At 35.5% G+C, this 17,192-nt stretch overlaps 1 protein-coding gene across 6 annotated transcripts in view; it reads right to left on the bottom strand.

Annotated features, from left to right (window-relative positions):
* Positions 1-17,192, bottom strand: part of RAD51B (RAD51 paralog B) — a 670,662-nt gene that overhangs the window by 598,869 nt on the left and 54,601 nt on the right. For all 6 annotated transcript variants that reach the window (XM_081228971.1, XM_081228967.1, XM_081228970.1 and 3 more), the window contains exon 7: positions 16,737-16,920. In XM_081228971.1, coding sequence (XP_081085097.1) covers positions 16,737-16,920 — 184 coding nt within the window. The remainder of the gene's footprint in view (positions 1-16,736; positions 16,921-17,192) is intronic.

The following is a 17,192-nucleotide window of genomic DNA, read 5'->3' as shown; positions in this document are numbered from 1 at the left end:
ACTACTATTTAGTTAAACAAAAATCAGGGTCACAAAAACTGCGTCAGAGGTCTCTGAAAGCAATACCAAAAATGTGGGCTGTGTGATCTGACCCTCAATGCTGCTCTACCTCACAGAACTTCTAGACTCAGGAAATGTAATATTCTCTAGAAAAAACACTCTTTGCTAGTAAACAGAAAGCAAAGGCTGGAGTCAACTATATGGGCTCAAAGCTTGCACAACAGTTGCTCCTAAGAAAAACTTGGCAAACATCTCAGGCATAATATACTAACAGATGAGACTTCTTTTTAAAACTACTAATACTAAAGGAATGTGATCATTTTACAGGTTGGGCTCACTATTTTATAAAGGATTCTATCTTGTATTCGGCACTAACGTTATAAAGGGAGAACTATTAATTCAAAATCAGACTATGATATACAATATAAATTATTATACAAAGCTATCTTCAGATGTGGGTCAATGCTATTCAACTTGAATTCTAATTGGTACCTAATTCAAGTCACTACATAATTCTGGCACTACACAAATCTAGTGAAAGATAAAAATTTTAAGGGTATTATTTTTCACAATAGCCAAGGTATAGAAACAACCTAAGTGTCAACCAATGAATGAATATTATTCAGTCATAAGAAAGAGGGAAATTCTGTCATATGCAATAACATGGATTAATCTGGAGGACATTATGCTAAGTGAAAAAGGCAGATACAGAAAGATAAATACCATATGACCTCACTTATATGTGGAATCTTTAAAAAAAAAAAAGTCAAACTCAGAGAAACAGAGAGTAGAATGGTGATTAAGAGGGGCTGGGGTGGGGGTATGAGCAAATGTTGGTCAAAGAGTACAAGCCTTTGACTAATAAGTTCTGGGCATCTAACTACCTACAAAATGAAAAAGAAATGTCTCTCTGGCCTCCAAGGGCCTCCTTAATCTAGTTATTACTTCCCCTTTAACCTAATTTCCCACCCTCAGTAAAAACTGCTGCTCCAAGTAAGCTGATTAACTTAACGGAAGTTTAAAAGAAAATTTACACTGTTTTTGCTTTTATGTATTTGCTCATTCCATTTGTAATACTTGAATTGCTTCCCTAATCCTAACTGTCCAAATTTTACCTGTCTAGCCCAAGTTCCATCTCTCCCTTATAAGTCAGCCCTAACAAGCCCTCCAGGTGATTTCTATGCACACTCAATACTGACAACCACTAAGATCTCGGGATTATGACTGGCTATTAAAAAACTGAAAACCTCCCTACAGCACTTTAAGTGAATAGGTATTTATTTGTCTCATATAAGAAAATGTCTGAAAGCAGACATCCAATGATGTCAACATCCTTAGTGTATTGGTTTATCACATCATGAGCACAGATGATTGCTGCTCCTTCAAGACAGGAAGAAGGGACAAGCAACAAAGGACCATGCCAGAAATATCACTTCCCTTTTATCTGGAAAGTTAAACCTTCCTTAGAAGCTTCCCCTTCCCTACTAATAAGTCTTCACTTAAATGTGGTGGCAAACTGTATTTTCCAAAGGTGGCCACACCATCATATTTATCCCAGCCCACGTGTTCTTTTTACAATGTGATAGGTACTTCTCCAACTGAGAGGTCATATTCTCTCCCTTTGAATCTGAAAGGGGGACTTGTGATAGTTTTGACCAACAGAGTACAGCAGAAGTGATAATATGTGACTTTTGAGGCACCATCATAAAAATAATACAGCTTCCATCTGGGGGGCTCTCTCTCTCAGGAAACTCTTAGAACCCAGAAACCATGATGAGACCACGTGTGAATGTTCCAGCTGGGCTTGCAAGCAAACACAAGCATTAACTTCCAAACAACAGGAAGGAGTCTTTTCACATCAATACAATCCCAGCCCCCAGTCTTTGAGTCTTCTAGCTGCAGCCTTAGAAATCGTGGAAGAGAGACAAGTGGTCACCACTGGTTTTATATGAATTCTTGACCCACAGGAGAAATAATAAATGATATTTGTTGTTTTAAGTCACTACATTTTGGAATAATTTATTAAGCAGCAATAGAGAACTAAAACAGATATGATTGGCCAGAACTGGGTCACATGATCATCTTTAGCTGCAAAGAACCTGGGAATTCAGGGAACATGATTGCCATGAACTTAGCTAAGGTGGACACACGGCCACCAAAACATACTCAGGGTCCATTAACAATGCGAGGATGAAAATGAGTACTGGGTAGGCAACTAACAGTACATGCCACAACCACTTGGTTAGTACTCATTATCTACTACCTCATACCACACTGACATTTTCTTAAATATGTGTCTTACATCCACTTAGTAGAATATAAGAGTCTTGAAGGCAAAGACTATTTCATTACAAAATGCCTTAATTGGGAGTTACCTTAAAACTATTAGCTATCTAACTTCTGAAGGGAAATATTTAGGTTATACTTTAGAAAGAACTTCTAGGTCCTAGAAACCGTGAGGTTCTGAAACAAACGCACAGAAAAGGTTTTATAATTTTTTTCTGCAGTTTTTTTTTTCAGAATAATTTCTCTGGGAAAATGATGGTGTGACTGAACAATGGAATAAGCTTTGACAATGCCCTGCAGTATACAGACAAATATCAACTGACCCCAGAGTTAGACTGAGTCATCACAATGGTGTTTGGAAATCCTGTACAAAGCTGACCAATACAGGCACTAGCTCAGACTTTTATAGAGATAAACATTGATGCAGGCTAATTAACAACTGCAGGGTACTTTGTAAACATAAAGTGCTAGATATTTATTTTTAAATAATCGCACTGATTTAGCAATAAATGATAAACTTACTCTTAGTGGAACAGTAACACTACTGTAGTTCCTAGAGATGACACTAGCCCCCAAGTACTCCTGACCGCTCATGATTTTCAGCGAGTCTCTATTTCTTTAAACAATGAGAAGAGTAATATAGAAATCAGATGTTATTGCAATTTAATTTAAAAATAAATCTTAACACTAGTCAGAAAACATTCCAAAACTTTTATTTTAGCTAAACAGAAATGTCACCTAAATTTAAACAACTCTGATTTATCATTCTAATAACTAAAGCTGAAAACAGCCACTTCAGTTGGTTACGAAAATATCAACTAATACTCACATAGTGCTTCAGAATTTACAGTCCTTTCATAGATAGATAGATAGATCTTCCTATAAAATTATTATATATGAGTGCTTTGTTAACTGTAAAAATCTCTATAAGTTAGTAATTCAGCAATATGTGTTTACTATTATTCATCTACTACAGTATTAGTAATAATATTACTATTATTAGTAATAATAAAATTAAGGCTTATGAGGCAAGAACTTTTTTTTTTTTTTTTTGCGGTAGGCGGGCCTCTCACTGTTGTGGCCTCTCCCCTTACGGAGCACAGGCTCCAGACGCGCAGGCTCAGCGGCCATGGCTCACAGGCCCAGCCGCTCTGCAGCATGTGGGATCTTCCCAGACCGGGGCACGAACCCGTCTCCCCTGCATCGGCAGGCGGACTCTCAACCACTGCGCCACCAGGGAAGCCCGAGGCAAGAACTTTTATGCCCTTTCTACAGATAAGGATATTGAGGCTGAGGAAGGAGAATTGACTGGTCCATAATCACACAGTTGAAATACATTTGGTACTTAAACTCATATCTTCTGACTTGAAATTCTGGGGTACTTTCTACTGCATCTTCCTATTTCTATAAAATGTTTACTTCTTCAAAGCATGATTCCCAAAGATGGGAAGAGAAAAGTGAAAGGAGAGGTCTACTGTTGAACAGAGAACTGTCATTTCTAAGGCTGTAGAGCAGGCCAATCTCATGTCATTGGACAACCCAGTAAACTAAGCTAAAGATCACAAAGAAAAACAAAAGAGAGATCCATTACAATAAGAAATGAAACCAACTGCAGTAACTTTAAACTAGGAGCATTAAAAAAAAACTTTTCACATTATAACATTTTCAGTATTGCTTTAAAATACTGCACTTTTGTTATCATAACTATAAGCATCACTTTATTCCAGTTCAAGTCAAAACTGTCCCTCCCTCAAATATATACACTAAAGATCCTTTGAGTCATGATGCTTATAAAAACTACCTTAAGTTGTAAGTTCCTAGGAACTTTTAATTAAATTCATGAACACCCAATTTTACGGGACACATCTGGAAATGCCATGAAACTGAAACATCTCCTGTCCGGTCACAGCACATATTAAGTCTTCATTAAACCTCAAAGCAAAATCTTAGGAGGCTGTCTGTACTTCAGATGTTCCCTAAGAGAGGTCCAAAGTACAAGTGTTTAGGAATTATTTTCCTAAGAGGGCATACTTACCACAGGATTTAAGCTATGACTGGCCAATTCCAGCTGGAAAATATAGAAACCCAACAAGTCTTTAGCACATTCACTAGCAGATAAAAGGCATTAATTATACTCAACATACATGTACAATTTATATGCAGTGGAAAAGCAATCAAAGCTGCAAGTATTCAAATATTTCTTTTACTTGAAATACCAATACGACTAACAGAGAAGCACTTCTACCATTACACTTCCAAACAACAGTCAAAGCATTAAGCAAAGTGTGAGACTTCCCATTGAAAAAGGCTTGGAAGAAAGAATTCTGAGTACTGAACAGCTTTTAGTATTACAATAAGAAGTAAGGGAGCAAAATAATTTTGATAACTGCATTAGGAAGCAAAGTTCCACTGGAAATAAAAACATGTGCATTGGAATCAGACATATCTGAGTTCAAATCCTACCCTTTCCACTTACCTAGCCATGTGGTTCTGGGACAGTTATTTAACCCTTACAAACCTGAATTTCTTCAACTATAAAACAGGAATAATATAACCTACCTCATAAAGTTATTTAACATATTAAATGAAAAATGTTTGAAATGTACTCACTACAATACTGGAACAAAGTAAGTACTCGATAAGGTGCAGCTATTTATAATTTACAGGCTTTCAAGTATTTCAAGATGATTTAAATAAACTAGACCAATTTCAACAACTACGTACTTTTGCCAGTAAAACAATACAAACTCTGGGATACTAAATAAGGTCCTTGATCTTAAAAGGGACTTCAAAACCCAAACATTTATGATCAACTTTTAAAAGAAGTTTAGGTTTTCAAATTGTTAATGGTAAGAACGAGAACAGTTGTTCTCCTTCTACCCACATATGTTTATTTTTCTCTCCTATAACAATCAAAATAGTATTAGGGATTAAAGAGCTATCATTTGATTTAATGTTTTACTTTTAATAAGACACTTCCCAGCAGAGACTGAATCAACATTAAGAGAATCAAAACAAATAAGAGGGCTTTCCTGGTGGTGCAGTGGTTAAGAATCTGCCTGCCAATGCAGGAGACATGGGTTCAAGCCCTGGGCCGGGAAGCTCCCACATGCCACGGAGCAACTAAGCCCGTGAGCCACAACTACTGAAGCCTGTGCTCTAGAGCCCACAAGCCACAACTACTGAGCCCACATATCACAACTACTGAAGCCCATGCGCCTAGAGCCTGTGCTCCCCAACAAGAGAAGCCACTGCAATGAGAAGCCTGTGCACCGCAAGGAAGAGTAGCCCCCACTCGTCACAACTAGAGAAAGCCTGCGCACAGCAACAAAGACCCAACACAATCAAAAATAAATAAATTTATTTTTTTAAAAAACCAATAAAAACAAAGTTTTATAAAGAGCTACACAAAGGAAAGATATAATTTTTCTAGAATTATTCTCACTAACTAATGAAATAAAATAAAGGTTTAGTCTAATCTATGAGTTGCAGCCACCTGAATGAATATAAGGTATCTTTAAGGATAATCTGACTTCAAATGTGAGTCAGCAAACACAAGGCACTTATGAAAAAAATATATATATATAAAAGACGTTTCTTACCTCACAGAATTCCCACAGTGTTTGCTTTCAGTAATTAATATGAAAGTAATCAAAGTAAACAAAAAATTATATGATTTCTGAAAAATCATACAGTAACATCACACAACAATAAAATGTAACTCTAGAGTTTTGATGGCTTAATTACATATATCTAGAGTGTAGGATTTCTATTTCACAATTAGAGAAACTTCATTAGGCTTTCACAGAAATGCAAATCCTGAATTTTTACATTTATGAAGAGAATAAATGTCAAAATTGGGTTCATACATACCTTTTTCTTCGATCTCACAAGTCATAAACATTCTATTCCAATTTTGTAATTTAAAAAACTTTAATTATTTTAAATGCATTGGCCTAGCTTCCTATTTTTTTTAATTTTCAATATTTATTAGTATCTAAGATAAGTCATAATCCTATAAGTTAAACCCACTTTGCATGATGGGAGAGCTAAAAGTAAAAGAAAAGAAATTCTGGCCCATATGAAATTTACCATTAAACTGAGAAAAAAATATTTTTATGCTTTTGTCAAATAATAATAAAAAGTTTAACCTTGTAATATTTGCCTCACTCAAAACAAAAACAGTTTCCACTTGCCAAAGATTTTAAACCCTTATGTCCTTAAAATATGATAATAGGGAATATACATTTTAATTAATTTTTCTAAACAGCTTTAAATATTTTATGAGCATTAATATTTCAAAAGAAATCACATTATGCAATAAATTAGAGCAATGCATTTTCTCAAAGAACATACAATCAAGAACACAGATAGAAACAAGAGAAAATCAAGAACACAGATGGCAACAAGAGAAAAACCTGTCAAAACCACACCTCAGTAAAATAATTTGGATTTTAACAACGTTCATTGAAAATAAGACTTTTCCTTCTTAGAATGTTTAAATAGTATATTCAAATTTTTCTTGATATAGCAGTTTTCTAAATATTGGTAACTGGTACTAGTTCCCTTACAGCAGAAAACATCTGCACAATATCAAGAAATGAAGGTAAAAGAAGATAGAGGGGAAAGAGACAGGAAACTTCAGTGTTACTCATATACCAACAACTGAAGTTACTTGTTGAAAATTCTCTGAAACAGTAAAAATTTAGATCTTGGCATTTTGTGCATTTTTTTGATATTTGTACGGGCCTGTTCAAGATACATTGGAAGCATTTTCAAAGAAGCACCACCATCATTCTGTAGGTCTCAGAAAGAAAGAGAATCCTACTGTAGGAAAAAATCTCAGAACTGGCACCCAAGAGATCTTACATTCTACCCATTCATCTGCCCTCTCCTATGTTAAAAATAGGAGAACAAGTAAGATCACCTCTCGGCCTCATTCTCATCTATAAAATGAAGGGGCTAATCTAAATGATCTTTAAGGTCTTTTTTGGCAAAAAAAAAATCTCATTATTTTAACCTAATACATAATTAACAATATGTATAATAACTTTTGTATGATATTTAGAAATCAATGATAACAAGCAACATATATTACCATAACCACAATTCATTTTATACAGGTAATATTTAAATTCTTCTCCTATGTTATTTTCATTAATTATAGTTTTAGAGCCTACTGTTTTTTCTAATACTAGCATGGACACACTTTAAAAAGACAAGGGTCTTCTATAATGGAAAAGAATCTGAAAAAGAATATATACATATATGTATATGTATAACTGAATCACTTTGCTGTACACTTGAAACAAACAAAACATTGTCAATTAACTATACTTCAATTAAAAAAAAAAAGACAGGGCTTCCCTGGTGGCGCAGTGGTTGAGAGTCCGCCTGCTGATGCAGGGGACACGGGTTCGTGCCCCGGTCTGGGAAGATCCCGCGTGCGGAGCGGCTGGGCCCGTGAGCCGTGGCCGCTGAGCCTGCGCGTCCGGAGCCTGTGCTCTGCAACGGGAGAGGCCACGGCAGTGAGAAGCCCGCGTACCGCAAAAAAAAAAAAAAAAAAAAAAAAAAGACAAAGGTTTTTCATCCTACATCCCAATAGCAGAGTGTCCCTTAAACTTCCCCCACAAAGTAGAGGAAAAAACTTCTACAAGACTAGTACAACTGTGTTTCTCAAACTGTAGTCGGTGAACATATTCAAAGTTTTGTAAATTGTCTCTGAGAATTTTTAAATTTTATATTTCCATTTCAATGATAGCCTCAAAATATTAGTATAGGCATTTTATAATTAAAAACTGCCAGCAGATATTAATGTGTATTTTCAATCAAGTGATGTCAAGTGGTACAACTTTAATTGTCAGAGACAAAAGTAATGGCAGAATTCAAACGTAAATGCATTCATGCCCAGGTAAGGGCCAAATGACGTTACCCTTCCCAACCAGAAGGTTGTGTAGTAGTTCAAAGTTGAGTCATCACATGAACTACAGTAAATACACACACACACACACACACACACACACGTACACATATAATTCAAAAGAAGCTATGCTATAAGTTATTTATATTGCAAGTAATAATTTAATTTAGCAAATGATCATCTATAACATTAGAATAATTACTTTGAATAGTATTGTTTATTCAATACAACCCGCTTTTATGGTTTCATAAGTATGATTTAATTTGAAGAGTTATTAGCTAGTTTTATAATTCTATATATTTCTGTGATATTATAATAAATCTGAAGTCAGAAATGGGGGTTAAGAGTATATCACTTGCATTTAAAAGGGGCCAATGCCTTAAACTAGCTTGAGAAAACACTGCTTTATGAGCAGACTGCTCTCGTACCCTTCTTTCAAATTCCTTAATATAATGGTAGCACCAGCCCTGGGTCCAAGGCTAGGGAGAAAAGAGAAGGGTCCAGATCAGGGGATGGCAAATTGTGGCCCATGGCCCTCCATCTGGTTTTGTAAACAAGATTTTATTGAACTATAACCATACCCATTCGTTTACAAATTGTTTATGGCTACTTTTATGCTACCATGGCTGAGTTGAGTAGTTACCACAGAGACATTAGGGCCCACAAAGCCTAAAATATTACTATCTGGCTCTTCACAGAAGAGCAAAATGAGTATGGGCTCACTGGCATCTGAAAGTCCTGGGGCAAACAAGTGGGAAACAAAGTATTACTGTTTCTAGAAGGAAGTAAGACAAAAAGATTCTCTGATTTATAAAAGGAAGGTGTTAATATTAGATATAAGGATTCCTTACAGCTTTTTTTATTTGTTAAGCTGTATAAAAGAACAACCAATTACTACTATAAGGGAAATACTTTTTTTTTTAAGCACTATCCTCTTTTCCAAGAATCTACTGAAAAATGGGCACTATCCCACTGTTTTAAAGTTGGGCTTTACTGGACTTCCCTGGTAGCACAGTGGTTAAGAATCCGCCTGCCAATGCAGGGGACACAGGTTTGATCCCTGGTCCGGGAAGGTCCCACATGCCGTGGAGCAACTAAGCCTGTGTGCCACAACTACTGAGCTTGAGCGCCACAACTACTGAAGCCCACGTGCTTAGAGCCTGTGCTCCGCAACAAGAGAAGCCACCACAATGAGAAGCCCACGCACTGCAACAAAGAGTAGCCCCCATTTGTCGCAACTAGAGAAAGCCCATGTGCAGCAACATAGACCCAACACAGCCAAAAATAAAATAAATAAATAAATTTATTTTAAAAATAAAAATAAAGTTGGGCATTATTACTCTCACTTTACACATTAGGAAACTGAAAAACAGAAAAGTAATTAAGCTATAGTTATACAGGTAGTAAATGGAGGAGTCTGAATTCTAACCCACATCTGTTTGGGTTGTTTCTGGTGTTTGGTGATTATGAATTACACTACTAAAAACATTTTCAGATTTTTGCATTATATATATATCATTTATTAGGGTAAAAAAAATACCTAGGAGAAAGACTGCTCAGTCATATAGTTAAAGTAGATGTTTAACTTTACAAGAAACTGTCAAAATGTTTTCCAAGGTGGCAATACCATTTAGCATTTCTGTCAGCATGTAGGAGAATTCGAGCTGCTCCGTATCCATGTATCCTTGTCAGCATTTGGTATTGTCAGGGTTTTTCTTTTGTTTTTTGAACCATTCTAATAGGGGTATAGTAGTATTTCATTGTCATTTTACTTTGCATTTCCCGAAAGACTAATAATTTTGAGCAATTATTTGCCACCTGTATATCTTATTTGCTGAAGTGTTTATCCAAATCTTTTGCCCATTTTAAAAATTAGATTGTTACTGAGTTTTCATAGCCCTTTATATTTCTAGTTACCAGTCCTTTAACATATGAGTTGCACAAATATTATCTCCCAGTCTGTGGCTTGTTTTTTCATCTTCTTAAGTATCTTCAAAGAATAGAAATGTTCATTTTTTATGTTTTTTTTTTTATTTTTTTTTTATTTTTTTATTTTTTTTTTTTTTTATTTTTGGTGTGTGGTATGCGGGCCTCTCACTGTTGTGGCCTCTCCCGTTGCGGAGCACAGGCTCCGGATGCGCAGGCCCAGCGGCCATGGCTCACGGGCCCAGCCGCTCCGCGGCATATGGGATCCTCCCAGACCGGGGCACGAACCCGTATCCCCTGCATCGGCAGGCGGACTCTCAACCACTGCGCCACCAGGGAGGCCCTATGTTTTTTTTTAATAAATTTATTTTTGGCCGCATTGGGCCTTCATTGCTGTGTGTGGGCTTTCTCTGGTTGTGGCGAGCAGGGGCTACTCTTCATTGTGGCGCGGACTTCTCATTGTGGTGGCTTCTCTTGTTACAGAGCACGGCGGGCTCTAGGCGTGTGGGATTCAGTAGTTGTGGCACATGGGCTCAGTAGTTGTGGTTCACAGGCTCTGGAGTGCAGGCTCAGTAGTTGTGGTGCACGGGCTTAGTTGCTCCACGGCATGTGGGATCTTCCCGGAACAGGGCTCGAACCCGTGTCCCCTGCATCGGCAGGTGGATTCTTAACCACTGTGCCACCAGGGATGTCCCTGGTGCACTTTCCTTTTTTTTTTTTTTTCCGTACACGGGCCTCTCACTGTTGTGCTCTCTCCCGTTGCGGAGCACAGGCTCTGGACGTGCAGGCTCAGCGGCCATGGCTCATGGGCCCAGCCGCTCCGCGGCATGTGGGATCTTCCCGGACCGGGGCATGAACCCATGTCCCCTGCAACGGCAGGTGGACTCTCAACCACTGTGCCACCAGGGAAGCCCTCTGGTGCATATTTTTAATGTCATTTAAGAAATCTTTGCCTGGCCCAAGGCCACAAATATTTTCTCCCATGTTTTTTTTCCAGAAGTTTTATAGTTTTAGGTTTTATGTTACAGTGTGTAAACCATTTTGAGTTGGGTTTCTATAATAGTACAAGTCAAGATTTGTTTGTTTTTTACATATGGATATCCAATGGTTCTAGCACAATCTGTTGACAAACTATCCCTTTTCCACTGAATTACCTTAGCATCTTTGTTCAAAATTAACTGACTGTAAATCTATGGATTTATTTCTGCACTCTCTATTCTGTTCCATTGACCTGGTGTCAATCCTATCACTAATACAACACTGTCTTAATTACTGTGGCTTTCTAGTAGGTCTTAAAATCAGGGAGTGTGAGTCTTCTAACTATACTTTCCTTTTTATAAATTATTCTAACTGTTCTCTATCTTTTGCTTTTCTACATAAATTTCACAGTCAGATTGTTGATTTCTACCCAAAAGCCTACTGGGATTTCGATTGGGATTGTGCATTGAATACATAGAGCAATTTGGAGAGGATTAACATCTTGACACTGGTGAGTCTTCAGTCCGTGAGCATGGTATGTTTTCATTTATTTAGGTCTACCTTGAGTTCTCTCATCAATGCTTTATAGTTTTCAGTATAAAAATCTGATATATATTTTGTTTCATTTATCACCAAGATTTCATGGTTTTGGTATTCTTATTAATGGTACAAGTTTTCAATTTCAGTTTCTAATTGTTCACCACTAGCATATAGAGAAACAATTAATTTCTATATATCGATTCTTGTATCCTGTAATCTTGCTAAAATCATTTGTTAAATCTAGTAGTTTTTTGGGTAAAATCTTTGGGATTTTCTACCAAACATATCATATTGTCTATGAACAAAGATAGTCTTATTTCTTCTTTTCTAATCTAAATACAGGTATACTTAAATTCCTTTTCTTGCCATATCACACTGGCTAGAGTCTACAATACACTGTTGATTAGAAATGGCAAAAATGGGCCATCTTTGCCTTATTCCCAATCTTAGGAAGAAAGAATTCAATATTCACCATTAAGTATGATGTTAGCTGTAGGTTTTTAGCAGATGCCCTTTATCAGGTTGAGAAAGTTCCCTTCTACTCCTGGTTTGCTCAGAGTTTTCATCATGAATAGCTAATGAATTTTGTCAACTGTTTTTCCTTCCTACATCTACTGAGATGATCCTTTTTTTTAATGTGCTGCTGTAGTAAATTTTATATTTTAATGTTGCATTCAAAATCAATGAAGCACTCCTGAAATAAGTTGTACTTGGTCATGATGTAGTTATCCTTTTTATTTATTGCTGAATTTAATTTGTTAATATATTTTAAGGATTTGTGTATTTATGTTTATGAGGAACATCACTCTGCAGTTTTCTTATAAATTTTCTGGAAGATTTGTATAGAATTGATATTATTTCTCCCTTAAATGTTTGATAGATTTTACCAGTAAAGACTTTGGACCTAGCATTTTCTTTGTGAGATTTTTAATTATAAATTCAACTCCTTTAACAGATATAGGACTATACGGGTTATCTCTTTCTTCCTCAGTAAGCTTTGATAGTTCGTGTATTTCAAAGAATCTGTCCATTTCATCTAAGTTATCAAACTTACTGAAATGAAGTTGCTCATAACATTCCCTTATTATTCATTTAATATTTATAGGACCTTCAGTGATATCCCCTCTTTCATTCTTGATACTGTTAATTTGTTTTTCTCTTGGTCAGTCTGGTGACAGTTTTATCAATTTTATTAATCTTTTCAAAGAGCTAGCTTTCTATTTCATTGATTCTTTTCTCTATTGTTTCCTATTTTTAATTTCATGGATTCATGCTTTTATCTTGATCATTTCCTTCCTTCTGCTTATTTTGGGTTTAATTTGTTCTCCTTCTTGTATTTTTTACAAGCTTAGATCACTGATTTGAAAACTTTCTTCTTTTCCAGTATAAGCATTTAATTAAATAAACTTCCCTCTAAGCACTGATTTTAGCTGCAATCCACAAATTTTGATATGTTGTATTTTCATTTTTATTTACGTCAAAATATTTTCTAAGTTCTCTTGTGATTTATTCTCTGACTCATGGGTTATTTAGAAGTGTTTTTGTTTAATTTCCAAATATCTGTGGATTTTCCAGACATGTTTCTGTTATCAATTTCTAGTTTAATTCCCTTGGGGTCAAAAAACACACTTTGTATGATTTCAATCTTTTAAATATGTTGAGATTTATTGTATGTCCCCAAATATGGTCTATATTGGTGAATATCTCATGTGTACCAGAAAGGAATACATATTCTGCAGGCATTTGAATGGAATGTTTTGTAAATACCGATTAGATCAAGTTGACTGATTATGTTATCCAAGTCTTCTGACTTTCTGCCCATTAATTCTATCAATTACTCAGAAAGGATGTTGAAATCTCCACACATGCAGGCATGCTTGCATACAAACACACATATAATCATCTTCCATATCCATGGGTTCCATATCTGTGGATTCAACCAACCATGGATCAAAAATTCTCACTTGGAGAATTTTTTTTTCTCATCTATGATACATTTTATTTTTTTATTTTTTATTAATTTTTATTGGAGTATAGTTGCTTTACAATGCTGTGTTTACTTGGAGAATTTTTGATGCAAAACCCTGGACACAAAACCCACAGATAAGGAGGACAACCATTTTATATAAGGGACTTGAACATCTGCAGATTTTGGTATCTGCAGGGGTCCTGGAAACAAGCCTCTGCAGATACTGAGGGACAACTGTACATACCATACACAAATATATACACAATGTGACAATCGAAATTAAATACAAATTATATTTTAAGCTTTTTTCCCACATTTTAAAAGCACTGAAAGTTCACTGTAGAGAAATATTTAAATTCAATGAAGTACTCAACCCACAGCCAAGTTGGTTTTACTCTTTACTCTCATTTGAATGAAGATATCTAGAGTGTATCAAAATGTCAGGCATCTTGGCCCTATCCACCATCTCAGATCCACAGCCAAAGGACAGGCTGGAATGCTTGGCTTTCTACCCAATCTTCAGAGGCCATCAGACATTCACTTACCACAGTTTTACTAAACTGAGATAAATCTCTTCTAATTCCTGGTTCTGTGATACTATCTAGATCTCTAAAGCCTTTTCCAAGTTTAAGAATCTTAAGAATTCTTTTTCTTCCTATAAGACACCAGTGTGAACTGAGTCCAGCTCCCATATGATAAGATTCTGCCATCTAAAGTTATATTTTATTACTATTATAAATAGTAGACAATATTAAAGATAGGATCAAAGTAGAGATAAAAGCAAACAATAAAATTTAAGTTCAGTATAAACATACATAAGATTAAATCAAGTCTAAGAAGAAAAGCAGTATCTAAATTCATACATTCAAAAACACTTACTGAGTGCCTACTGTGTGTTAGGCACTATTCCTGGCATTGAGAATAAAGCCATGAACAAAGTAGACAGAATCCCTTTAACCGTACTATGGGGTGGTGGGGACACACAAACAATAAACATAAATATATAATGCTAGAGGGTGAAAACTATGATGGAGGAACATAAAGCATAATAAGAGACTTGGAGAGGCAGGGAGTGTGGTTAATACTTATATGGTCAGGGAAGCCCTCACTAATAACAGGAGACAATATGGATAATGGATATAGCAGAGGGATATTCCAGGCTGAGGAAGAACAGCAAACACTTCTTGGGGCAGGAATGTTTGTTGGCACGTTTAAGTACCAGGAAGCATAAGGTTTGCTAATTTGAAAGGTATAATGAACCAGAAAACAACACACCTTTTAAGGCATTTACTTCCATATGAAACCACCTATTCAAAGTATAGCATAAAAGCTTAAAAGTTTATGAATTTCCATTTAAGTGAGGTAATTAGGCTAGGAAAATTCTGTGATTTCCTAAAGGAATTATTTTTCAAAAGCCTTCTAAAACCAATACTGATTTGTCAGAAAAACCAATACCATACTGTGTTACCTAAGTACATGTTATATTCTGCATTTACCTCTGAACAGAAAAACAAAGGCAAAGACAGAAGGATATGAGGATAATAAGTACCTATTCTTTCAGAGGGCTCTATTAAAAACAAAGCAAAGCAGAGCCCTTTTCTCACTCAGGAAAATAAATAATCACCTCAGAAAAAACTGAAACACATTAGCCTACAATTACAATTTAAAAGCAAACAGGGACTTCCCTGGTGGCCCAGTGCATAAGACTCCACGCTCCCAATGCAGGAGGCCCATGTCAGGGAACTAGATCCCACATGCGTGCCGCAACTAAGAGTTCGCATGTCACAACTAAGGAGCCTGCCTGCCACAACTAAGACCCGGCGCAACCAAATAAATAAATAAATATTTTAAATAAATAAAAACAAACATAACTTTTAAAAAGTGAATTTTCATATTTTACACAAGATTAAGTCAGACAACAATATGAATAAAATAAACATATATACTTAACTTTTCCACTCAATCAAGTAACTCTATAAAATATTTTTAAATTCCCTTATTCTCCTTGACCAGGGAAAATACGGATTTGAATTTGTCCTTTTAAGCAACTATAATAAAATTTAAAAAATAAGCATCATCCAAGATAAGCTTTACAGCACTTGATTCACCGGGAATTATACCATATAATCCAAAATATGAATTTAAAAGCCATTAAAACATGTAGAATTTTTTGAATGCCACATTTTCTCCCTCGACTTCTTGCTTAGGTTTATAAATCTCAAAGGCTACGTGGTAGTTTCCACTAACAGTACATATTCTCTATGTTACAAAGATCCAAGCTTTTAATTTTCCAAACAAATCTAAAAATTATAAAATCATCACTAAATTTTATCTCAGTTTAAGGAATTTTCCTATCTTCTGTTGAGATGATGCATGGCTAAAATCGAAAAGCCTGACAATGCTAAATGTTGGTGAGACTTCAGAGCAAGTTGCACTCTCCCACACACTGCTAACGGGAATATAACTTAGTACTCATAGCTTACCCACCACAAACCCTTGCAATACACCTCATCTTCAGATTTCCTGATCACAATTCCCACTACTGAAAGTCATGCCAAGAGTAATTTTTCAAGCTTTCCTTACTTACGCTTTCATTACTATCACTCCAAACACCCTAAAAAATCAACCTCTGGCTTTTGAAGCAAACCAAATCCTATGGTGTACAAAACAGCACTGAACACAATAACAATATCTAAACCTTAAATACTTATAAAACTGACAACTTATGCCATAAAATAAAAAGCTGTATAGAAACAGACACAGGCAATTTCATAGAGTTTTAATACTCATTACTTATCTCAGTGTGATAAAAGTAATATAAAAACATGCACAAAGACTAAACAATGAGAGAGAAGAAAAGTACTGACTATAGGAACTTTGGAAAACAATATTTAAATCTTCTTAGGCTCAAATTGTGAAAAGGACGAAATAATCTCAAGAGATGAACAAATTTTAGAGGATGGTGGTATTTGCTATAGCAATTAGACTGTGCTACCATTAAAAAGTCATGTTTTAAGTTCCTTGTAATTATATTATTTGATGTTATAAGTTAGTGAAAATATAAAAGAAAGGAACAAAAGAAAGAAAGAGGAAAAAAAGAGAAAAAAAAAAACTTACTGGGATTGAAAATTCCTCAGCCAAATACTTCAAAGAGGCTGCTTCTCTTGCCAAGAACTTGTTCCTTTCTCTCATGTTGCCCTGAAGTTGTGTATCAAACTCCTTTCTTACCACAGAAGCAACAGAGTCGATAATCACAAGTTTAACTCCTTTTGAAATAATTTCTTCTTCCAAGGATTCAATCCTGTAAAAGCAGAATTTATAAAATAGTGGATAAATTTAAGGTTTAATTTTTAAAAATAGGGCATGGAAAAGTTAACTACCTTTAAAACAACAAATTATTCTTCCCTAAGTTGCAGTAATTATTGCAGATATTCAATAAACATACATTATTTTCAGCTCTTCTATATATATTGCACTCTTTTGGAAATAGGACAAAATGTTTTCATTTAGCTTCATTCCTTGGTTTCCTTTTCTTTTTAATCAAACATTTATCTAATCAACCTCAAATGTGAA

The sequence above is a fragment of the Mesoplodon bidens genome (assembly GCF_964165515.1).
Source record: "Mesoplodon bidens genome assembly, chromosome: 3".
In the NCBI taxonomy this organism is placed as follows: Eukaryota; Metazoa; Chordata; class Mammalia; order Artiodactyla; family Ziphiidae; genus Mesoplodon; species Mesoplodon bidens.
This window is presented reverse-complemented; position numbering and strand designations above follow the sequence as displayed.